Source organism: Gossypium hirsutum, chromosome A08, assembly GCF_007990345.1.
Source record: "Gossypium hirsutum isolate 1008001.06 chromosome A08, Gossypium_hirsutum_v2.1, whole genome shotgun sequence".
Lineage (NCBI taxonomy): Eukaryota > Viridiplantae > Streptophyta > Magnoliopsida > Malvales > Malvaceae > Gossypium > Gossypium hirsutum.
In genome coordinates, this window is record NC_053431.1 from 1,312,289 (window position 1) to 1,337,267 (window position 24,979).

At 32.7% G+C, this 24,979-nt stretch overlaps 5 protein-coding genes across 5 annotated transcripts; 2 read left to right on the forward strand and 3 right to left on the reverse strand.

Moving 5' to 3' along the window:
* The first annotated feature begins 5,926 nt into the window (after nucleotides 1-5,926).
* On the forward strand, nucleotides 5,927-8,305 carry LOC121204834 (mitochondrial dicarboxylate/tricarboxylate transporter DTC). The gene is made up of 6 exons (XM_041075522.1): nucleotides 5,927-6,183; nucleotides 6,284-6,367; nucleotides 7,097-7,158; nucleotides 7,302-7,663; nucleotides 7,747-7,961; nucleotides 8,050-8,305. The coding sequence occupies exons 1-5, from the start codon at nucleotides 6,067-6,069 to the stop codon at nucleotides 7,932-7,934; spliced, it is 813 nt and encodes a 270-aa protein (XP_040931456.1). The 5' UTR covers nucleotides 5,927-6,066; the 3' UTR covers nucleotides 7,935-7,961; nucleotides 8,050-8,305.
* A 2,790-nt stretch (nucleotides 8,306-11,095) lies between these two features.
* LOC121204835 (L-ascorbate oxidase homolog) lies at nucleotides 11,096-12,342 on the forward strand. Its single transcript, XM_041075523.1, has one exon. The coding sequence runs from the start codon at nucleotides 11,142-11,144 to the stop codon at nucleotides 12,255-12,257; it is 1,116 nt and encodes a 371-aa protein (XP_040931457.1). The 5' UTR covers nucleotides 11,096-11,141; the 3' UTR covers nucleotides 12,258-12,342.
* A 1,383-nt stretch (nucleotides 12,343-13,725) lies between these two features.
* LOC121204836 (uncharacterized) lies at nucleotides 13,726-16,387 on the reverse strand. Its single transcript, XM_041075524.1, has one exon. It carries the CDS (start codon nucleotides 15,882-15,884, stop codon nucleotides 13,836-13,838), a length of 2,049 nt encoding a protein of 682 aa, XP_040931458.1. The 5' UTR covers nucleotides 15,885-16,387; the 3' UTR covers nucleotides 13,726-13,835.
* Nucleotides 16,388-16,453: 66 nt separating this feature from the next.
* Nucleotides 16,454-19,267, reverse strand: LOC121204584 (protochlorophyllide-dependent translocon component 52, chloroplastic). The gene is made up of 7 exons (XM_041074663.1): nucleotides 18,676-19,267; nucleotides 18,057-18,244; nucleotides 17,898-17,983; nucleotides 17,650-17,825; nucleotides 17,381-17,560; nucleotides 17,069-17,256; nucleotides 16,454-16,769 (listed from the first exon to the last, which is right to left on the reverse strand). Exons 1-7 carry the CDS (start codon nucleotides 19,225-19,227, stop codon nucleotides 16,514-16,516), a joined length of 1,626 nt encoding a protein of 541 aa, XP_040930597.1. The 5' UTR covers nucleotides 19,228-19,267; the 3' UTR covers nucleotides 16,454-16,513.
* A 1,912-nt stretch (nucleotides 19,268-21,179) lies between these two features.
* On the reverse strand, nucleotides 21,180-24,979 carry LOC107938382 (protochlorophyllide-dependent translocon component 52, chloroplastic). The gene is made up of 6 exons (XM_016871509.2): nucleotides 24,288-24,979; nucleotides 23,240-23,427; nucleotides 23,077-23,162; nucleotides 22,207-22,532; nucleotides 21,858-22,045; nucleotides 21,180-21,567 (listed from the first exon to the last, which is right to left on the reverse strand). Exons 1-6 carry the CDS (start codon nucleotides 24,813-24,815, stop codon nucleotides 21,312-21,314), a joined length of 1,572 nt encoding a protein of 523 aa, XP_016726998.1. The 5' UTR covers nucleotides 24,816-24,979; the 3' UTR covers nucleotides 21,180-21,311.

Consider the following 24,979-nt stretch of genomic DNA (forward strand, 5'->3'; position numbering starts at 1 on the left):
ATTAAATATGTATAAATATCAAATAATGAAATTAAATAAAAAAATAATTAGATAAATTACATTTATAGTCACCTAACTATTGATACGGTTTTTTTTTGCCACTCAGTTATAAGAAGTTACAAAATAATCACCTAATTATTCTAGCCGTAAGATATGGCTAACAGGAAGATGACATGATAACTTTTGAAATTGGTATAATAATAATTTAACCCACAATATTTATACATTGTGTTAATTTAGTCTTGATTCTAAAAAAATTGATCCTCAACGGTTACACATTGTGTAATTTAGTCTTTTTTTTTGTATTTCTTTATGACCGTTTTCACTTAAAAAGCTAAAAAAAAAAATTACCAACTAAATTTGATTGGAAATATACCAAATACGGAAACACCCAAAAATCCAAATTAATAATTTTCATCTTTTCACATTCTTTTAAAATTAACCCTCAATGTCACAAATAAAAGTAGAATTGCAAAAAAAAAGAGACCAAATTATACAATGTGTAAATGTTGAGGACTAATTTCTTTGGAACTAAGACTAAATTGACACAAGGTATAAATGTCGAGGGTTAAAGTTGTTATATTATACCAATTTTAAAAGTTGCCAAGTAGTTAGCAATTTAACAGTTAGTGATCAAAAAAGAAAAATTGGAATAGTTAGGTGACAAATTTGTAACTTTTCATAGTTGAGTGAACAAAAAAGAATTTTACTAATAGTTGGGTGACTACAAACGTAGTTTGCCCAAAAAATCATAGCATAAATTAAACAATAAGATTATCCCATACCATGCATATAACAATCCATAATTCAAAACAAATACTAAAAAATTAAATTTAAACTTACTTTTTGTACCAATCGGTGAAATCAACCGGTACGCCGATACCAACTAAAATTTGCACTGAAGCAGAACCTAGAATTTGTTGTTTCGGGTTACTATTAGAATAGAGCATTCTAGCTAGAACATGCAATACAGGAATGAAACTGACTACCTTGCTCTACCCTTTCCGATTTTTGAAACTTCAGTCTGTATTTATTTCTTTTACGAGTTGATAAAAAAGTTGAAAGGTTTGCAATTTGCATGCTATATTTATGTTATTTTCTGAATCATGTTGTATTTTGTATACTTATTTAAAATGATTCAATTTTAAAAAATATTTTATTTATTTATTTATTTATTAATATCTGTTTGTTTTTTTATTGTTTTAATTCATAACATAATTTATTATAGTAGTTTAATTTTTTTTTTTGAATAAAGTGTTTATGTCATTTTGTTTGTGCAAAATATTATAATTTTAATTATAATTATATATATATATATATTACTAATTCATTTTGACTTAAATTTTGACATTTTTGTGTATTTAAGTCGTCATCATTTTATTTTTCATAATAACATATTTTAATCATTTTTGTTTTTTTATGCTTTGATTCATTTATTATTCAAAAAATTTTGAATAATTATAAGTCGATTTGTTGCACAGAAGTTGTGGGTCCAAGTGCATTTAATCAAGCAACATGTGAATATAATTAGTTTGTACTTAGTGTCAATGTATCACTTGACTTAACAGAATAAAATTGTAAGTACTTACTTTGACCATAGGTACCTATAGTGAAAAAGTTGCATAGTCTAGTTAATTTTCTTTTATATAACCTCTAAGTTAAAATATATATATAATTATCCGAATCAAATCGAATTTATTTTTTATTTTTTATTAGTTTTTAATTTTTATAATATAAAAATAAATATGACACTTGTCATATTCTCAACTCACTTGTGGAATTTAAAAAAAAAATAGACTCATAGTTATTAAATAATTTTTTTGAATAATTTCATTATAACTTCTTATAATATCTGGGTTTTTTGTTTAAGACAATACTTAGAACTACCTAAAATCTCTCCCCAACACATAAATAGGAAGATAATGCATTTCAGCGCACTTAAACCCACGTCTTCTTGCATTGACAACAATATTCCTGTCAATCGAGTTAAGACTTAATCAACACTGTTATCAAATAAATTCCCACAAATTAGTTTCACGATGAGAATTTTTTGGGCTTTTTGGATGGACCCGAACTATAATTATTTAGAACTGAGTCTTGACCTGTCTATTCTGATCTATGAAAACTTATACTTATAACTCACGATAATCAATGTTGTGCGTTATATTGACATTTATTATTTTTGTTAAGTATGACTCCTATTTCAGTCAAATTTGAGAAATAGTCTTCTAGTTAAACTCTATTTATTTGTTTCAATCAAACTCTAATTAATCTAGATTATTTTATTATTATTTGACATATAAATTTAGCCTATAAATAGGCTCTTTTACAACCTTAGAATACACACTTATTAGATATTAGAACTCATAACACATTTAGAGGGTTCTTTGTTTTCAGGTTTTTCGGAGTTTAGTTTTTTATCTTCATATTTTGTACTCTTCGTTCTTTTGCCATTATAGTAAAATTATCTTTACTCGTAGTTTTTTATCCTCTTGGAGGGGTTTTTCACGTTAAATTTGTATGTTCAATTTCTCAATTTCTTCCGCTATTTTCACATGTTTGTTGCTTAATCAGGTCGATCCCCAACAACTTTTTACCGATTATGAATTTATAATTTATACATTATAAAATACTATGTTTATATTTTTTTTTCTAATATAAAATTTTTGCATCAAATCTAGTAGAAGAAGGTTGGGTACTTCATTTTAAGATGGTAAAGGCTTTTGTATTATCAAATTTATTGGGTAAAGTATTGAAAGAGCTCGATTTCTCTTAAGTAATAACTTAAGTTTGAATTTTGTAGATGAAAAAAATAACATCGAGAGAGTTTTATTTTTGAGTAATTAACTCGAGAGAGTCTCAAACAAAAGAAAAATAAAGACTTTTGTATTGAAGCCCAAATTGATTATATACTGTTTCACTTTTTATATTAAATTTTGATAAAATATACTACTAGTCACTAAATTATTAGCGTGTTTTTATTTTGGTCATTAAGCTATAAAAATTTTCAATTTCGAGCTTTTTTATCCCAATAATACAATATAATAATAACTCAAATTGTATGTCCATGAGATTATTTACCAAGATGGTACGTTTGCTACAGTGTTCTGTTAGTGCCACCTGACAAATTTCTCATTTTGATTGAAAAACTTTAATGGTACTATGACGGCACCAAGCTTTAAATAAGGTAAATTGTTTCATAAACCTTTCTTATTTATTATTTTCTTTTATTCCCCTTCAACACAAAAAATTTAGAGGCCTCTTACTAATTAGTCCCAAAAAAATTTTCTACCAAAAATTATTTTTTTTTTGTAAAAATGTTTATTCCAATTGGAAATCAATTTTATTTATTTTTCAAAAAATAATTTTTTTTGTTCAAATTATTTTTCATACCCTTAAAGCTTTTTAATCAAAATGAAAAATTTACATATCAGGTCCTTGAATATTTAAGCCATCACATTTCAGTTTGGTGTTGCCAATTTGTCAAGCTGCACCTGCATAACATTGTAGCAAACGTACCATTGTGATAAATAATCTCATGGGCATACCATTTGAGTTATTACTTCTTCTTCTTCTTCTTCTTCTTCTTCTTCTTCTTCTTCTTTGGTATTATTGGGGTAAAACAACCTCAATTATGTCACTAATGTTTTAGATCGTTTCTGTTTGAGTCACCTTCCATTAAATGGTTAACGAAAATGATAACATGACATTTTTTTAATTGGTATAATAACACATTTAGTCTTTAATATTTACACATTCCTTAAATGATTATTATATATTATGAAAATGTATAAAATATAAAATTCTCTTTTATATATATTGAGGAAATTGTACCCAAACTAGAAGTAAATAATATAACATTTCCTCAATATATATATAAAATATTATATTTCCTATCTCATTTTTTCTATAACAAAAATCCAAAGAATCATTTAAGAAAATTGACCAAGAACCCTGATTTATCACCAAAATCTTAGCTGAAATCACAAAAAGACATACCCAAAGGCAAGGGCAACCTGGATGAGGGATCTCCCTTAGGGTCCTCAACAGGAGGGACAAAGACAAATGGGTCCCTAGAAGCAAGGATACCGAGAAGCCCCAAGCCCTAGGTAGTCTTTGAGGAGAAACCGGAGCGTTAAACTGTTGCAGCACAAACAAAAAAATACCCATCCACAGATCAATTCAAAGCTCCAAACTCTGACCAAAGTCATTAAAACTTAGCACTTTAAAAAGAATCAACATTAATAATCCATTAACCCCAAAAATGAAAAGAAGAAGAAAAAAAAGAAGGTTCTTTGGTACAAAACAAGAAATGGTTATGGCCATGAGAAGTTGATATATGTTATTGATGTCCATGTTGCCCATTGTTTAGCTTCCTTATATGTTGCCTACTGTCCATTGGTTGTTGTTGTATAATGACGAATTGGTGAAGTTGTCTGGCATCAAGTGTTGGTTAGAGCTTCCATTCTACCTTAGTACATCTAAGTATGATGATGTTCTGTCATTTTTTCGTCATTTCTAAGAAGCCTACAAGAAGCAATATTGGAAGAAGAAGGTTAAACCTACTTCAAAATGAATTCCTTCCTTTTTTTTCCACAAGACTACGGGGGAGAATGTCTAAGTACGATATGTTCTGTCATTTTTTGTCATTTCTAAGAAGCCTACAAGACGCAATATTGGAAGAAGAAGAAGAAGGTTAAACCTACTTCAAAATGAATTCCTTCCTTTTTTTTTTTCCACAAGACTACGGGGGAGAATATCTAAGTACGATGTTCTGTCATTTTTTGTCATTTCTAAGAAGCCTACAAGAGGTAATATTGGAAGAAGACGGAGGAGGAGGAGGAGGAGGAGGAGAGTTAAATTCATTAAATTATTTAAAATTAGGATCAAATTGATATAATGTGTAAGTATTGAAGATTAAATGTGTTATTATACCCGGTAGAAAAAGGTCACGACATCCATTTAACGTAGAGGGACCAAAAGAGAAATGATCTAAAATATTAGTGATGAAATTGAAAATTTTTATAGTTTGGTGGTAAAAACAGAAACAAACTAATAATTTGGTGACTAATTGTATAGTTTAATCCTTAAAAGTTTTGGCTTAACTATGAAATTGATCCTAAAATTATATCCGTTTTTCAACTTAGGTACCTAAAATATTTTTCTTGTCAAAAGTAACACTTAAACCATTAATTTCGTTTCATTTTTTTTCCCAAAACACGATAACAACCGATAATTTTTGGTCAAAAGTGATCTTTTTTTTTTTTGTAAAGAAAACAAACAAACGTAATAATCTAATTACAATATGACTCTTTGGGCAATGCTGCCTCTAGTTTGATCAGTAAAAGAAAGTGCAAGCACCTCTTTTGGGATATGCGCAAATAACTTCATCTCAAAACTTGTATCAAAAGCCATTTTGGCTAGGTAGTTGACAACTTTATTGAAGTATCTAGGAGAGTATTGTATGGTCTAAGATCTAATGTTTTTCAAAAGAAAATGAATACGTCTAATAAGTGCAGAGTTCAAACTAGTTAAATTAGGATTCTAAGTGGCATTGAATCTTCAAGCCCCATAATGCATGTCTTGAATGATGGTCAGTGCATCAAGAGTATCCCACAACTTAACATCAAAGACTTGAGTAGTTGCCCAAGTGTCTATTATATATTATAATCCACTCCTCATTTTTGTTTCTTATGACCCCTGCTGCAGCAGTATTGACCTGAACCGCTCCATCCATGCAAAAACTAATGTTTAACATTTTTTTGGAGCCGAAATAATTGAATGATTAATAATAATTAATTGTTTTAGTTTGATACTTCGATAGATTCTATGTTCGAAAAACATCTCTCAAACAACACTAAACTCTTAATTAAAATTAATTAAATTCATTTATAATATAAGCTAATAACAAGGAAGGGGTTGTTTGTATCTACACCAAAAAGGGCCTCTTATTTCGCCATTTTCCATTTCAGTCAAACAAAGCTGAAAACAAGCTCTAACCCACACTTTACTCTCTTCTTCCTTTCATCTAACCCCCCATTTTTCTTTCTCATTTTTTCAGAAGAAATGGCAAATGAAAAGAAAACCCAAACTGGGGTTTGGCCAAAAATCAAACCTTTTGTTAATGGTGGTACCTCTGGTATGTTAGCCACATGTGTCATTCAACCCATTGATATGATCAAGGTTAGATCACACCCGTTTTTGTTTTTAAGATCTGGGTTTTGCTTGGATTTCAATTTTGTTTAATGGTGATTTGTGAGTTTTGGTTTTTGGTTTGGTGTAGGTGAGGATTCAATTGGGTCAGGGATCAGCTGCTACTGTCACCAAAACCATGCTTAGAAATGAGGGTATTGGTGCCTTTTACAAGGTTCTTTTTTTTCTTGATTTCAAAATTTGTTTTTGTTTTTCTAAATCATTTGTTTGTATGATTGATCTAATGTTGAGATCTGTTTTAGAAGCTGCATCTTTTTAATAAGGATGTTCAAAGTTCATTGATTTTTTTGAACATTTTTGTGTAATTGTATTATATGGCATTGTTTTATTGGTTTGGTTTGTCAAAAATATTGGAATTTAGTACTGTTTCATTGGATCTAATATTAGAATTTGCTGATCAGTGGTTTAGACATAGAGTTTTTGTTGGTAAAACTACCACGGAGACCCTTGTTTATAAGTTAGATCAAAGAGCAACCTGATCATTTGTTTAAAAATTTCATCCATTTATTCGGTTAAAAACTGATCCCTATACATCAGCATGAAGTACATGTGATATAGGGACTAATCTGCTCATTTTTTGAGTACAGAGGGTAAAATGCAATTTAACTTCTAATACAGGGACTTCCATGGTACTTTTACCAGTTTTTTGTTAGATTTTCTCAGTTGAACGAAGAAGATATTCGTTATGTTACTTAGACTTGGGTGTTAACGTTGAGTATCGGTGTATATGTACATTTTTTTTATGTTTTCCCATGTATTTGGAGAACCCTTCGAGTGTTATATTATTATACTGATGTCCTAATATACGTATATCTAACTCAGACCAACAAAGGATATTTCTGTTGCACGACGAGCCTGTCTCACCTGTATTATTTTTGTGCAGGGGCTGTCAGCTGGATTGCTCCGGCAAGCTACATACACTACTGCCCGACTCGGATCATTCAAGTGAGTCTTTATGCATAGGATAGAATTTTTGTTGTTGTTGTCGTCGTTGCTCTGAGGCTTCAATTTGCTTGTGACATTAAACTCGGATTATTTACGTCGATTCCAATTTAGCTTTTGATTGCATTTCGATTGTTTTTTTTCAGAATGTTGACAACCAAAGCAATCGAAGCCAATGATGGGAAACCCCTACCTCTATATCAGAAAGCATTATGTGGTCTTACTGCCGGTGCTATTGGAGCCTGTTTCGGCAGCCCGGCCGATTTAGCACTTATCCGTATGCAAGCTGATGCTACTCTGCCTGCTGCTCAGCGCCGGAACTATTCAAACGCATTCCATGCACTCTATCGTATCGTTGGGGATGAAGGGGTTCTCGCACTTTGGAAAGGTGCTGGTCCGACCGTAGTCCGAGCCATGGCATTGAACATGGGAATGCTTGCCTCTTATGATCAAAGTGTAGAGTTTTTCAAGGATTCCCTTGGCTTAGGTGAAGCTGCAACAGTCATAGGTAGTCTCTAAACTCTTTCTCGGTTTTGTTATCGGTGAATGAGGATGTAACCTTCGATGATTCTTTCTTTTTCTCTGTCTTAGGTGCAAGTGCGGTTTCAGGTTTCTTTGCTTCAGCTTGTAGTTTACCATTTGATTATGTGAAAACACAAATCCAGAAAATGCAACCCGATGCCGAGGGGAAATATCCATACAACGGTTCTCTAGACTGCGCTATGAAAACCCTCAAGTCCGGCGGACCGTTGAAATTTTACACCGGATTTCCTGTATAGTGTGTTAGAATTGCTCCTCACGTCATGGTACATATGTTATATACTTGTTTCCAAAAGCTCCGGTTCGGAATTATCCCTGATGGCACTAAATCCGGAATGTTTTCTCTTTATGCAGATGACTTGGATTTTCCTCAACCAGATTCAGAAAGCACAGAAAAATATGGGGTTGTAGATATCTCAACAATGGGGGACCAATGCCTCAAATAAAAGTTGGATTCTTTTCGGGTTTTGGCAATTTCATACACCCTCAAAAGTGAAAATCAATTTTTTTCTAAAACAAAATTTGAAGTAGGATCTTCAAAGTTTCTTCTTTTATTTTCTTCAAAGTTCATTTTTTTTAGTGAAATAAATGAAGCTGGCATTTGGGATAATTCTTTTTTCATTTCATAATCAAATTCAATGATTTAAACAAATATTAAGTTGTTGGGTTAAATTTTATAGTTAATTTTAATTAATATATATATATTACACAAATTACTTAAACCTAATCTTAGTCTCTCTCCAACCCTTCAATAAGAAGATAAATGCATTTCAGCAAGTTTCGAACCCACATCATTCTACATAGGCAACATCGAACTAGGATTCAATCAGAAAAAAAAAAGTTTTTAGACATTGGGTAATTTTTTTCATTTTACGAATATGTTTTAAGTGGTTACGTGATAATAAATATAAAATTTTACTTTTGGCCTTCGAAGTTTTACAAATTTTAATCTAGTAAGGTAAAATAAACTTAAAATGATAAAGATATAAGTTATTAAAATTTTCCATTTATATTTTAATTTTCGTAAAAATATACAATTTAATTTCGTCCCAGAAAGAAATTTTGACTTTACCTTATAAGAAGACATCATATTCTTAGCTTGCAAAAAGTTTTCTTTATTGATTTCTCAATCTGTTTATTCTATACAATTTTTTACAAACTCAATTTTCTTTTTCTAAGTTTGTAAATTTTTTTCACATTGTTATACCGATGTATATGGTACAACACGTGGCATGACATAAGACAACTTCAGACGACTTTTCGTTGGAAGCAGTTTGCGTACAACTCTACGTTAAGGATCGTCTATGGCAACCATTCACATAAGACAATCCGTAGATAATCTCCTATGCATTCTGTCTAAACTAGCTTAGAAATACCATCGTGCACCCTCCGCGGAGACCACTTGCAGCCCACCCTTAATGAGGACCACTAAGGTATAACAACTTCGTTCTACTTTAAAGAAAAAAATGTCATAGTACATTATATGACAACAATTAATCTATAACTGTCCTGTCACTTGATTGACTACACAATTATGCAAACCCTTTATACTGTCGATTACATGGCCTTATAAGACAATAATAACCCCTTTATATATGTGTATGGAAAAGGAAGGATCAACTTCTTTTTCCCCCTAAAAACCCTAGATAACAATCTTAGCTCCGACTCACCACCTATAATATTTTTTTATATATTTTTTCTCACATGTAACATATTTTTATATTATTTTAATTTTTTTTTTTACAAAATTAAGTCAAGTCCACAAGAACAGGAGAATACATCTACCTTATATTGAAACATTCAAACTAAACCCCAATTTTTTATTAAAAAAATTAATTTACAATATTTTAGTTTTTTTTAATATCTATAATAAAATTAACCCCAAAGTAAATTATATTGGTTTGAACCGGTTCAACCCTTGTTCTTTTTAAATTTTTTTTTATAAAATTACTGCATTTTCACACTAATTTGGAATTATAATATATATATTATTATAAAAATAAAAACCCAATTTAAATTTTTTTAATTTATAAATTAAAAACTGAACTAACCCACATATATTTAATTATTATTAAACGGAAATCAAATCGATCCATTCTATATATGAAAATTAAACCGAACCAAATACTAAAGTTCGAGTCTTTTTTTTTAATCAATTTTAGACAAATAGAGGTTTTAATTTTTTTTTAGTGTTATAATTAAAAATAGAAAATATAGTGAACGAAAAAAAAAAGCGAAATTTGAGGTGCTTAAAATGGAAATTGAGGAAATTGATTATATAAATAGCCATAGCCATGACCTTAAGGAAATTCCTATAGATCCCCCTCAAAATAAAAACCCAATTATTCATCCAAAATTTTTTTTATAAAAAATAAAAAGGAAAACAAAAATACAACTGGGAACAAGCAATGGCTGTATTGATGTTAACCTTGTTCTTATGTCTCATGACCGGTTCGGTTTTAGTGGTCGAAGGTGGTGATCTGACTATATTTTTCACTTGGAATGTCACTTACGGTGTCATTTCTCCTTTGGGTGTTCCTTAACAAGGTATTCTTATAAACGGCGAATTCTCTGGACCTAATATCAACTCAACCACCAATAACAATGTTGTCGTCAATGTCTTCAACAACCTCGACGAACCCTTCCTCATCACTTGGTAAACAAAAAAAAAACCCAAAATTGAATTATAAAAATAGGTTCAAAAATTAGAAGTGTTCATGGCCGAGTGAAGCTAAGTTTAAGCTTAAAAATGATATTAATACACTTTATACTTACCTAATCCGGCCTGAAATATAGGTTTAAAAATTTATTCAAACCTACCCATATTTGTAATTAGCTAACCCAAACTTATTTTAAGCTCACTCATATTTTTTTTAAAAAAATTATATTTATATTATTTTAATTTAATAATTATTTATTTATTACAATTATATTTTTTAATTATTTTTAATGTTTAAGTGGTATTGTATATTACTATAGATTTAATTTTTACGTGTTATAAATTATATAATATACAACATTACAAACTTTAGAAAAAACTGATTGGGTTGGGCCAGACTCATAAAGATGAAGCCAAAAAAAAATTTTAAAAGGAACCGAGATTAACATATACATATTTTTTTTATTAGAACTAAAACGCCATTTTACCCTTGTATTGATTAGTTTTCAAAATGACTAAATTAAAATTCTAGTATTTTTGGGCACTAAAATATAATTTTATCATTTATTAATTTAAGATTTTATAAATTTTGAGGGACTAAAGCTGAAAATTTCTATTCTAGAGTCTACCCCCTCTCTTCACCCTTGCGGGCTCGGACTTGAATATCCCTTATGGACAGCAGGACTATTTTTTGCCCAATCTCATTTTTTGAGTATAATATTTTTGTTCAAATCTACCAAATTTCTGAAAGGATTAAAAGTGCAATTTTATTATTTTTGTTGCAGGAATGGGATACAACAAAGGAAAAATTCATGGCAAGATGGAACAGCAGGGACTACTTGTCCAATTCTCCCAGGAAAAAATTACACGTACGTATCATTTCCAAGTAAAAGATCAAATAGGTTCATACATGAATTATCCAGTAACCAACATGCATAAAGCTTCCGGTGGTTCCGGCGGCCTTCGTGTAAACAGTCATTTACTTATTCCGGTACCATCCCCTGATCCGGCCGACGACTATACACTCCTCGTCGGCGATTTTTTCAATAAAGGTCATAAAAGCTTAAAAAAGATATTGGATAGTGGTCTTAACCTTGGTAGATGTGATGGTGTTCATCTTAATGGTAAAGTAGCTAAAGGTGATGGTAAAGATGAACCCCTTTTCACCATGGAAGCCGGCAAAACATATAAATACAGAATCTGTAATGTCGGACTTAAGACAGCAATTAATTTTAGGTTCGAAAATCATCAAATGAAGCTTGTTGAAATGGAAGGTTCACATACAATGCAAAATGAATATAAATCACTTGATGTTCATGTTGGTCAATGTTTTGCTGTTCCTGTTAAAGCCGACCAAGATCCTGAAGATTACTATGTTGTTGCTTCAACTAGGTTTACACGCCGGCAGGTCACTGCCACAGGAATAATACGGTATAAAAACGGGAAAGGACCAGCTTCGTCGGAGTTACCACCACCGCCGGTTGGTTGGGCTTGGTCACTTAATCAGTTTCGTACTTTCCGATGGAACTTAACAGCTAGAGCTGCTATACCTAATCCACAAGGTTCATATAAATACGGTGCTATTAATATTACACGTACTATTAAATTGGCTAATACCGCCAGTGAAGTTGACGGTAAATTCCGATATGCTCTTAATGGTGTATTACATGATAATGAGTTTAAAACACCATTGAAATTGGCTGAATATTTCAATATTGCTAAGAAAGAATTCGAGTACGATACAATCCCCGATAATCCTCCAGAGAAAACCGAGACGATCCAAGTAAAACCCATTGTTCCTAACATAACGCATCGGCACTTCGTCGAGATCATCTTCGAAAATCAAGAAACCGCTATCCAATCGTACCATTTATCCGGCTACTCCTTCTTGGCCGTCGCGTAAGTTATAAACTGACAAGGTGTTCGATGAAATCCTTTTTTTTTTTTTAATGTTGCTTTGTTAATTTGGGTGCTTTCTGTAGCATCGAGACCGGAACATGGAGTCCGGAGAAAAGGAAGAATTACAACTTACTCGACGCACGCAGTTAGCCGACACACGATTCAAGTGTTTCCTAAATCGTGGGCGGCAATTCTCTTGACGTTCGACAACTGTGGGATGTAAAATATTTAATTTAATTTAAATATTTTTTCCCCAAGCATATGGTAAAATTGAGCTTTAGGACATGAGGATCTAAAATTAATCAATTTAAAAAAAATAAAAATAAAAATAAAAAACCAAAGTAGTGAAGAATTTGAGGGGATGAAATTTATACGTTTGGATGAATTGAAAAGAAAATAAAATTACTTTTTCTTTTACTATTTTTGTTCTATACTTTTTAAAAATTTAAAATTTAGTTCATTTACTTTTATTTTTAAGAATTTAATTTCTCTATTTTTTCAAATTTTAAATTTTAAGTATAATTATTTAAATTACAATGCTATTTTTTTAATTACATGGTTACCACGCGAGTATTTTTTTTTTAAATATCACACTAATAAATTTAACAAAAAAATTAATACCATTTAAAAATTGGACCTAAATTTTAAAATCTGAAAAATGGATAGACTAAATTCTTATAAATAAAAGTAAATGACATACTTTAACCTTTCATTTATTATATTTACTTTATATCCGAAATTTATATTATATTATATATGTGGGGCAATGGAGTTTTTAAATTTCACAAGCACGGTGAAGAGATTGACCAGTGTATTATAAGAATACAGTATAATATTAAAATAAAAAATATTTTTAAAAAAATAAGCTCATGACAATTTTTTATAATTGTTTGTGGAATAAAAAAAGTACGTTGGAAAAAACTTCATAAACTCGGATTTTGAAAATTTTGACTTGCTTTTATTTGGATTAATTTTGAGTTAAAGTCATTTTTTCTGTTTGTATCAATTACGGGTTTGAGTTATTTTGGATTCGCATGATTCGAGTTTAAGGTTAAAGTTTTTTTAGTCGAATCATTATAACTTCAATTCATCTTGAGTTCAAATTGGTCATGTTTGAATCAAATTAGAGTCTAAATGAATTTTTTCGAGTTATTAATTATTTTTACGATCAAATCAAGTTGATAAAAATTTAATTTAACATTGATGGAGTCAAGATCATAGTTGTAATCTCTCTAATTTTACATCAATATGAATTTCTTTTTATGAAAAATAAATATTCTGTAATATTTAATATGTAAATTACCATAACAAGTGGAATCAATTAGGTAAATTTATTAAATTAATTATATATCCGAATAACAATAAAATAAAATTTCAACATAGTAAAAGGACCAAAACCGGAATTATACCTTAAACATTTTCAAAGTCTATATATGAATACACACTTGTGAAAAAAAAAAACAACAAACATATGATGAACTGATAATGACATAAATTGTAATAAAAGAACAATACAAGAATACATCAACCAATTACATTTTGTAATATAATCAAAGCAATATGAATCAATTAAACAACCTGTTCAACATGTATTAATTCCATCTTTGCAATCTTTAGTCAGATTATAAAAGGTTTCAACCCGAGTTTTCGCTCGATAAAGTACCTCGGTATCCACAACAGCTCTCATGTAACCATCGAACTCGACCGGTTTCCCGCTGTTAAGCAACGTCGTCTCGTTGTACCACTCGCTCGCCTCGTTCCACAATTCCTTGTAATCATCAAGCAAATGAACCTTGTAATGTGACCTCAAGTTATCGAAGTAATTGTAGAAAGGCTCGTTTGTCGCAACATAAAGGTTCCTCCACGGTTGAACCAGTTGTTGAAGCTTGGTTAAGATTGCGTTAGGGGAGGTATCGGAATCCAGATTCGGCCAAAGTTGTTTGTTTTGTGCTTTTTCACCACGGATGACGTGAATAGCTTCGAAATCCCAATCCATACGTCCGCTTATCTCGGTTACGATGTTCATCAATCGTTTCGATTTCCATATTGTATGCCACGGTCTGTGAATGTACTTAGCAGCTTGCCCTTCACATACTCTGTACCAATAATTATCAGGCTCTGGTCCATCAAATTGTCTCCATATGATTGTGCTTTTATCCTTTTTGAGTTGCATTGGTGTAGTTTTATGGCTCTTTATCTTCTTCAATGGTACTTTTCTTTTATGACCTTTATCCCATTTCTTCCAATCTCGTAAAAACTCAGTTTCTTCCACAACAGACGCCGTTTCTTTAAGATGCTCGAAGTCGAAATAAAACCGGAAATCTTTGCCTTCTTCGTCTTTGTGACTCGAACTATGAGTTGCAGATAAACACATGTTTAAATCCATCACAAATGTTCTATTCAAATACACAGCTTCCCCTAAACCACATAAGAAACTCCATAAGTAATGGTTCATTCCCTTACAATAATCTCCTCCTCTTGCATAATACAAATACTTCCCTTTCCTAAAGTTCGTTTCCGGTAAAGTCGGGATTGTATCGTTTATCTCTTCATCACGTATCGGTTGAGTGAACTTTGGGTTAGGCCGAATCCAAGGTCGTCGAGCGTTGATTCCCGAATGCCAACGGCCTGTATGGATCACTCTGTAAGTACAATTCACTCCGATCCCGAACTCGAACCTTCTAAAATCTCTGTACTTTCTCCAAGATCTTTCCTTTTTATTCCGAAACCTCCAAGCAACATCACATTCATCCGGTTTCGAGCTGTTGACCGGTGTTTGATACTCCAAAATCACAATGGACTTGAAAGTTTTTGAGTTGAATTTCTTGATTGCGCGTAAAACCAGTGGATCTGAACAATTCACGTGTTTTAACTCCTCACAATCGGATTTCGGGGATTTTGCTTCGGTTTCAACAATGGGAGTGGGTGCCAAAGCAAGGGACGTTGCCGGAGCTGGAGCCGGACCGGTTCTGACCAGCGAATCGTTGGTTTTAGTAACAGGATTGGGTGCTAAAGCAGGGGACATTGCCGGAGCTAGTGAAGATTTGCTTTCTTTACCGGATTTAACAACCGAATCATTGGTTTTAGTAACCGGATTGGGTGCTACAACAGGGGACATAGCTGGAGCCAGCGAAGAAACCGAATCCTCACTGGTTTTTACAACAGAATCATTGGTTGCTAAAACAGGGGACATTGCCGGAACCGGCGAAGAAACCGAATCCTCACCGGTTTTTACAACGGAATCATTGGTTGCTAATGCAGGGGGAATTGCCGGAGCCGGCGAAGAAACCAAATCCTCACCGGTTTTAACAATGGAATCATCGGTTTCAGTAATGGGATTAGGTGCTAAAGCAGGGGGAATAGCCGGAACCGGCGAAGAAACCAAATCTTCACCGGTTTTAACAATGGAATCATCGATTTTAAAAGTGGCATTTTCAGTTTGAGTGAAGAGCTTGGTTAAAGAAGGAGCTGATTCCAGCCATGGATCTGGTGGTTGATAAGTGATAGCAATGGCTGTAAATATAAGAACCGACAACACAAAAACAGAGAAACAGAGATTACTAATCAATTTGATCAGATTTTGACCGATTGGCTCAGTGTTTAACTCTGATTCTTTTGTGGGTTTCCTCATTTTTCAAAACCCAATTTCAAAAACTAATCAGATCTCAAAATAAGTCAACCAAACAAACAGAATTTGATCACTAAATAATGGGGTTTTGCTTGTTTTTGAAAACCCAGTAGTAGAAACTAAATAGATCTTGATGACTGTAAATGAATTAGAGAAAGAAAAAAAAAGAAGCTTACATGTGAATGTTGAATGGGGTTTAACTTTGCTTGAAACCCAAATTAAAGAAGTAACCAGTTGCTGTCTTTTGAAGAAGAAAAATGGTGTTTGGCAAGAGAGAAAATGAGAGAAAAAATGGCAGCCGACAGTGGGGGGAGGGGGGACAATGATTTTAAGCTGAAAGTGTGGTGTGGGTTCGTTGTCGAAAAGACTTTGAGTTGAAGCTAAATGATGATATGCTGTTGCAGAATCAGTTGTTTATACTTCACTTTCTTACATAATCACAACGAAAGCAAGAATTTATTTTTTGGACATGTTTGATGATCTGCAAAATGTTTGTTTAATTGTAATTTTCAACAAGCAAAAAAAGATTCTTTTAACATAAAAATGTGTTTTTTTTTAATTTATTTGTTTGAATAATCTAATTTGTCGGTAGGGTTCAACTAGACTTTAACCTTGCATTAAAATTACAAAAATTACACAAAAGCATGGTTATAATCATGATAATGGAAATTCTTGTAGATGAACTGAGCCAACCATTTTGAAGCTGTAAAACAAATGATAGCCATTGATACCATTGTTGATTTAGCCACCATTGATATCATGTTCTGCTTTGTCACAGCAACGATCCCAATCGAAATTACCGACATGGTTTGTAGCATTACTTCAAGTGTCTTGAGACCTTTATGTGCTGTATTGCAACTGTTACAACTCACCACATGAGTCCAATACCTGCACAAATAATGTTAGTATCGAAAACCCATACTTCAAGAAAAGTGGAAAGACGAAATAATGTAAGAAAAAAGATATTCTTGGGAGGGAGAACCCTTCACAATGTTCCGGTATTATCCTCAAGTTATATCGAGGTTTCCTCAACAATGTTAAAGTATTGTCTCAAAGTGCTCTCCTTTCGTGAACCGTGCATGGCTCTTGATGGAAACTAGAGATAACTCGAGTACAAGGATTAGGCCAATTGCCCAATGAATGACACTTTAAAAACTTCTCCCTAAAGAGTCGGTTCCCCTCATTACCTGTCCATCAGTTGCTCTCTAGGAGGAGATGGAGGAAGAGCTCCGGTAAACTTCCCTTTCCAATCAACCACGCCACGGCCATACTTGTTCAACCACCTTCGGAAGCCAACCACAAAGGCATCTGACTTTGTAGGCACAAAACAAGCTTCTTGCCAATTGGTAGCTTCAAGTTCCATTATCTTATGCTCCTACAAGGAGAGATAAGGTGTCAACTTGCATAAACATGGGTGCGTTGATATCTCTATTATTATGTCCAAATATGCATCATGTACAAGTACTTACTAAAAGAAAAGGACAAAGATAAAGAATCACCTGAACATGAAGAAGATACAAATCAGAATCCAGAATCAAGTTTTGTCCAATGTGAAACATCCATCTTGGAACAATCTTGTCAATCCAAACACCAAAGTTCTTTGGAAAAGACCAAATAAATCTACTTTTACCCGGACTAACCGGAACACACATAAAAACCAAACAAAATCTTCGATTTGACTGCAAAATTATAGTGTCCAAGTAAAAACCAATTCGACCTACCGATCCAGTCCAAATAAATAGAAATATAGTTAAAATGAATGTCGAACCTTTTCGGTTTCGGATATTGCAGATCCATTTTGTTGATCAACATCAATAAAAGCATGATAGATGCAAGGTGCAATAAAGTAAGAACAACCCCAATCTTGTTTTCCATTGAAACCATTTATATCCAACTTCTCAACTTTCATACCAAGTGGACTACCCCCTTCCCTATCTACCTTCACTGTGAAACAAAATGTTACAAATTTTAGATACACGAATTCGATATCTCAAAATAACATCAATAACTTCTTACCTTTAGGGTTCGAATTGAGTATTAATCCGTAATGTGCATATGGAAGATGAGCAGGATCCATAAGATTTTCAATCAACACCTCGTACCTGAAAACACAGTTAGTTTCCCGAACAGATTTCAATTTGTGTACGCTATAACTCTTAGTTTTTCTTGAAGTACCCGAAAGGAAATTCTCTGTTTCCCATTAGCCTTGAAAATGAAGGATCATCCAAGACAGGAACGTAAGGAGGTTTTTTCTTCATTATAATATCTCTGTATTGAGGATCAGCATTAGGCCAAACCCACAAAATATCATGTTGCACAGTGCTTGGATAAACAGTCACACATGCTTCCTTGAATGTATGGACCTGCAAATTTGAAAACCAGTGTTAAATAAGAGTACCATTTTTAGGTAAAAATATTATGAAGGCCCTTGTATTAGGAATAAGATTACATTCAGTCTCTTTTATTAAAAAAAAAGAGCAAACTAACCCTATAAGTTAAAATGTCATCTATTTGTACTATTAAAAACTGGGTGATTGATAGAATGACCAAATAGTGAAATGTGACATGTCACGTGTATCTTGTGTTGATGTAAAATGACGAGTTTTTAACTGTAAAATTGGATGGAATTTTTAGTAAAAAAGACTAGTTTGCTCTTTGATGTAACATATAGAGACTAATTTATCCATTTTTAAGTAGAGAGGGCAAAATGCAATCTAATTCCCTAGTACAATGGCCTCTATGGTACTTTTATCACTTTTTATACCATATGATTACAAAATCAAAAAAGGGTTACCGGTGGTCCATCTAGGGGGGCTTGAGGGATGAGTTTACAATCACCATTTCCATTAAAACACCAACCATGATACACACATTGTAATCTCCCCCACTGATCAATTCTTCCATCAGATAAAGGAGCTAATCTATGGGGACAAGTATCATCAAACACTTTCCATTCATTCTCATTCCTATCCCACCACACCACTAGGTCAAGTCCCAATACTTTCTTAGCATGGGGCACCCTCTTATCCAAATCACATATTGGCATCACCGGGTACCAATGTGAGTACCAATCGAATCTCTCTTTCTCGCAACCATCAGCCTCAAGTTCCAGCATAGGTGGCTCGATGGATTCCGTTGTCGATGCCGGGGACGATGGTAACGTCATAAACAACCTCAATTTCGATCCATTTCTTTCAAACAATGTGAAAGATGAATCAAACACAGTTAATTTTAACTTTAAATGGTGAAAGATGGGTTTAAGAAATTGGGTTTTGTTTCTTCTTGTTGTTGTTGAAATGTATGGTGAATGAACAAGGGTAGAAGAAGAAGCTCTAAGAACATCCATGGCTGACTATCTTCCTTTTGTTCCTTCGTCTTTCAACACTCACTGGTTCTTCAAAGCTTAATATCCATGTATCATTCATTGTATATATACTAGTTCCATGCATGCATACATCAACTTATGGTAATTAACAAGATACATATGGTAAACAGATACATAGTAACCAAATATGTGTATACATATATAAATATTAACCTAATATATACTACATTAATTATGGTAACAATATCTATATAATGCTATATATTAGGATAATTACGGTACTTACAGTAATTATGGTAATTATAGTAAAGGTTATATCATGATAATTATGGTAACAATATCTAACACCCAATTTTTTTTCCCATTTTACAGAGTAATTTTATATAAAAAAGTAAACACATTAAAGTTTTTTAACATTTTTGTTGATTGAGTATTATCTCGTTTAACATGGATATTGTTGACAATGCAAGAAAACATGAATTCAAATGCCACCCCATTTTACGAATCGAGGTTGAATGAGTAAATTGTTCTCTTATTATTTTATTTTGTTCAACTGAATTAATTTTGCATACTCTTTGTAATTATTGCTTTATTAATGGTTAACTTGTATTAATAAATTATGTAGTTTGTGAGTTGAGTCAATTGATTGAAGTCATTCACATATGTTCCCGTGGGTTCAATCTTTAGAATATTTCATAACGAATTTATTTTACATCACAATGATATTAAGCACATAAATTTGACATTGTGATCACTCTTTTCAGCTTCTTGATGAACAATGTTTTTTTTTTTTTTACATTACCCTTTACATAATCTTGTTCTGTTCTAGCAAAAACTTTGTAAGCCTTTCATACGAAGCCCATAAGGTTTGCTTCAAGCCATATAAGGCCTTAGTGAGCTTGAATACATGATTGGGGAGTTCTGGATTCTCTAAGTCTTTAGATTTTTCCACATGAAACCATTCAAAGTGTGGTTTTTATGTACCACTGAGGATGATTGTGGTTGGGAGAGATTATCTATGGCTGTAAGTTAATCAACACTGTCAATCTACCTAATTACTTCAGCAACTAACTCCATTGTGTCTTCATCTCAATACTCACTATCTAAGGGTCTTCTAGGTTTATATTTAACAACTACATTGAAGGACTATCATTAATTAGGTGTTCTTATAGTACACTCTATACGCTTTGTTGTTGTTTGTGGAGTACCTAAGAAAATACCTTCATCACTATATGCATCGAACTTTCCTTGGTAACTTTTGTCTCGAAGTAGGTAACACACCCTCCTTTTAACACGTGAAAGTATCTCATTGTAGGTTTCCTTTTTTTTCATATCACATAGGGTGTCATCCTCATTTTAGGCCTCAACGAAACTTCATCAATCTCACGACAAGTTATATTAACAAACTTTACCCAGCACTTATTATAGTAATAATTAATTCATTAACTTCAAATAGGAGAAAAGCTTACCTTCTTAGTTGAACATTTATTAATATTAATCCGGATCTATGTAAACTCCAGATAATAAAAAGTGTGATCCAAATTAATTTTAAATTTATATATGATAAATATTCGTAAGGCACTTTATAAATACTTATAACTCGAAATACATTCTAAACATCAAACATAAATATTTTCTTACCTTTTCATCAACGGAAAAGAGAATGGATGGGCAAGGATTGATGTTATAAATGTCATCCGCCAAGCAATTGATAACTGAAGGTATTGTTCGATGTTGAGGTTTTGTCCCCAGCTTTACTAAGAGCAATGTACAATTCATGAAGGGAGGAGCTTTGGTTGGTGGAGATACAACCTATAATAGTTCATGAGACAGGTGTTTGTATTGCGCGTGAGATTAATTATAGAGAATGCGTACGGGAGAATTCAAACCACCAACAACTTAAAAGAGAACATTCGATTGGTGCAAGCAAATCGATTAAAGAAAGCTATACAATAATGATTTTAACAGCTAAATGATTTTTCAACTCTTTTTTAATAAAATTTCTAATCATTGTTGGTATAGGAAAAAAAAAGTGTTGAACTAGATTTTACCCTGCATACAAAGTAAAGGGTGTCATATTCTCATCAAATTACACACAAAATCTTTCAACGAAAGGCATGGTTATAACCATGGTAATGGAAGTTCTTGTAGATGAAATGAGCCAACCATTTGGAAGCTGCAAAGCAAATGATAGCCATTGATACAATTGTTGTTGTAGCCACCATTGACATCATCTTCTGCTTTGTTACAGCAATGATGCCAATCAAGATAATCGACATGATTTGCAGCATTACTTCGAGTGCCTTGAGACCTTTGTATGCACAATTACAGCTCTTACAATTCACTACATGACTCCAATACCTACACACCAAAAAAAAGCTTCTCGTTAAACTATGTTACTCATGGTGGCTTGCACATGGAAGTCAAGATTGTAGGGATTAATATACATATTCAATACATGTATGCTCATTCTTTTTACATCTAGTTCATATGTTAGGAGTATTGCACCTATACTTATGGGGCACAAGTACTCACAAAAGAAAAGAAGAGCGATGGGTATAAGTATATGTCCAAATTTTCATGTTCGGAATGTTTGGATATATACTCGTATACTTGAAGAAAAATGAAGAGTCGAAAGTTATTAAATTTACCTGTCCATCAGTTGTTCTCTAGGAGGGGATGGAGGAAGAGTTCCACTATACTTCCCTTTCCAGTCAATCTCACCGCCGGCATACTTGTTGAACCACCTCCGGAAGCCAACCACCGTAGCATCTGACTTTGTAGGCAAAAAACAAGCTTTTTGCCAATTGGTAGCCCCAATTTCCATTATCTTACGCTCCTACAAGGAGAAATAGGTTGTCAACTTGCATAGACATGATTAAAAACAGTTTCCAGTTTGTTAAAATATGCCATAGGTCTCTGCACTCTTCACAGATTCGAGTACTTGGTAAAAAAAATGAAAAATTCAAAGCATCAAAGAGCCAGAGATATAGGAATCACCTCAACATGAAGAAGATACAAATCAGAATCAAGAACCAAGTTTACTCCAATGTGAAACATCCATCTTGGAACAATTTGGTCAATCCAGACACCAAATTTTCTTAGGAAAATCCAAATCAATCTACTATTACCTGGACTAACTGGAACACACATAAAAATCAACAAAAATCTTCGATTTTCTTCATCAACCTCAACATCAGCAAAAGCATGAAAGATACAAGGTGCAATAAAGTTAGAATTGCCCCATTCTTGTTCAACAAAACCATTTATATCCAACTTCTTGACTTTCATATCAAGTGGTATACCCCCTTCTCTATCAACCTTCACTGCGAACAAAAAATTACAATTTTAGATACAGTAAAAACAAAAACCTCTCGATTTCGATATTGAGCAATTCGATCCGTCTCAAAAAAACATTGGAGCAATTTAATCTCTGTCAATTTCGAAAGTGAGCAAATAAGGATAATTAATCACAAGATTAATGTTTTTCCTCAATTTTACATAAATTTGATTAGCATAATAAAAAAATTTAGCTCTCATAATTTACAAGTTCTATCAATTCGATCATGATTTAACAAATTTAACCTATATATATATTTATATTTGTAAATGTGTAAATGTTGAGGCTAAATTTGTTGAATTTTTAGAATCAAGATAAAATTAACAAAAAATGTAAACGTGGAGTACTAAATTTGTTATTATACCAATCAAAATTATGCACAATTGGCGAAATATATTAACACCTTGATTGCTCTATTATTTTTCAAAGGGACTAGCTAGTTCAATTTCGAATTCGAGAGAGTTTAGAGAAATCTTTTTACGTACTCATACGTGAATTCCATATCTCAAAATACATTAAGAACTTCTTACCCTTAGGGGTCGGAGTGCCCATTATTCCGTAATGTGCATATGGAAGATGAGCAAAATCCATAAGATTTTCAATCAAGAACTCGTACCTGAAACCACAAAATTAGTTTCTCGAACAAATTTCAGTTTACGTATATTATATTACTCCTTATTTTTGTTGAAGTACCCGTAAGGAAGATCTCTATTTCCCATCTGCCTTGAAAACAAAGGATCATCCAACTCAGGAATGTAAGGAGGCTTTTTCTTTGTTATAATATCTTTGTATTGAGGATCAGCATTTGGCCAAACCCATACAATATCATGTTGAACAACACTTGGATAAACAGCCATACATGCTTTCTTCAATGTATGGACCTGCAAATTTGAAAACCATTACCCCCTTTTGCCAACAATGCCATACACCATACATCACATTACATTGCTCAAAATGAACCATGGTTACAATATATATATATACGTAGAGATGTTCATGAGCCGAGTCGAGTTGGGTTCGGACTCGACTAAGTATGATATTAATACATTTTACGTTTGTCCAAGTCCAATCCAACATGAAATATGAACTTAAAATTATGCCTAAACCTACCCATATTTGTCAATAGTTAACCCAAGTTTATTTTAAGTCCATTCATATCATTTAAAAAAAATTTAAAAATATCTTTATATTATTTTTAATTTATATTTAATAATTTTATATGTAACCATCTTAACATTTTTAATCTCTACATGATAGTAATATTATATTTTTATGTGTTATAAATTATATAATATAAAACATTACAAACTTTAAAAATATGGGTCGGGCTCGAACTCAGATCTTGAATATTCAAACCCAAGTTCAGCCCACTTTTTAACTTAATACTTTTTCTCGAACCCCAAATTTCGAGCTAACAGTTAGATTTGCGTGGATAACTTGACCCATAAACAGATCTAAATATTCACATATGCATATAGATATATATATACTTTATAAAAAGTTGAACTTAGGTGATCCAATATCATATGTCCAACATAAATATGCTTATAAATATGACACACAAGTATAAGACTATGGCTCCTGGATACTCAACATGCTTGTGCCAGATACATAAATGTATCCAACATCACAGCCGAGTTCAAGTAATATAATCATCCATACCTTTGTAACAGTCCTAACATTAGAACAGCAAAAACAACATAATTAAACATGATGATATGAACTAAAAGAAAAGGGTTACCGGGGGCCCATCTAAGGGATCTTGAGGAATGATTTTGCAATCACCATTGCCATTAAAGCACCAACCATGGTACACACACTGTAATCTCCCCCATTGATCAATTCTTCCCTCAGATAAAGGAGCTAATCTATGAGGACAAGTATCATCAAACACTTTCCATTCATTCTCATTCTTATCCCACCACACCACTAGATCAAGTCCCAATACCTTCTTACCATGTGGCACCCTCTTATCCAAATCACATACTGGCATCACCGGGTACCACTGTGAGTACCAATCGAATCTCTCTTCCTCGAGACCGTCGGCCTCAAGTTCCGGCATAGGTGGCTCGATGGACTCCATTGTTGATGATGGGGTCGATGATAAGGTCATAAACAACCTGGATTTCGATCCATTTCTTGTAAGAGCTGGTAATTTTAAGTTTAAATTGTGAAAGATGGATTTAGGAAGCTGGGTTTTGTTTCTTGTTGCTGCTGTTGGGATGAATGGTAAAGGACAAATAGCAGGAGCAGCTCTAAGAACATCCATGGCTGACTATATGATATTCCTTTATTTTCTTCGTCTTTTAAAACACTCTATTGGTTCTTCAAAGCTTAAGCAAAGAGGTGAAAGAACTTGAGGCTGTGAGGACATGAAACGACTGATGTGATGTGATGTGATCTTCGTGAGGCAAAAAATGAATTACAGAAAAG

Coding starts and splice junctions, on each gene's coding strand:
- LOC121204836 (XM_041075524.1), bottom strand. CDS start 15,884: ATGAGGAAACCCACAAAAGAATCAGAGTTAAACACTGAGCCAATCGGT.
- LOC121204584 (XM_041074663.1), bottom strand. CDS start 19,227: ATGGATGTTCTTAGAGCTTCTTCTTCTACCCTTGTTCATTCACCATAC. Junction 17,826..17,897: donor ACTCAATTCGAACCCTAAAG/GTAAGAAGTTAT, acceptor TTTGTTTCACAG/TGAAGGTAGATAGGGAAGGG. Junction 16,770..17,068: donor AGAGAGCAACTGATGGACAG/GTAATGAGGGGA, acceptor TTATTTGTGCAG/GTATTGGACTCATGTGGTGA.
- LOC121204835 (XM_041075523.1), top strand. CDS start 11,142: ATGGGATACAACAAAGGAAAAATTCATGGCAAGATGGAACAGCAGGGA.
- LOC121204834 (XM_041075522.1), top strand. CDS start 6,067: ATGGCAAATGAAAAGAAAACCCAAACTGGGGTTTGGCCAAAAATCAAA. Junction 6,368..7,096: donor GTATTGGTGCCTTTTACAAG/GTTCTTTTTTTT, acceptor ATTTTTGTGCAG/GGGCTGTCAGCTGGATTGCT. Junction 7,664..7,746: donor TGAAGCTGCAACAGTCATAG/GTAGTCTCTAAA, acceptor TCTCTGTCTTAG/GTGCAAGTGCGGTTTCAGGT.
- LOC107938382 (XM_016871509.2), bottom strand. CDS start 24,815: ATGGATGTTCTTAGAGCTGCTCCTGCTATTTGTCCTTTACCATTCATC. Junction 23,163..23,239: donor AATAGAGATCTTCCTTACGG/GTACTTCAACAA, acceptor TTGTGGTTTCAG/GTACGAGTTCTTGATTGAAA. Junction 22,046..22,206: donor TGTATCTTCTTCATGTTGAG/GTGATTCCTATA, acceptor TTCTCCTTGTAG/GAGCGTAAGATAATGGAAAT.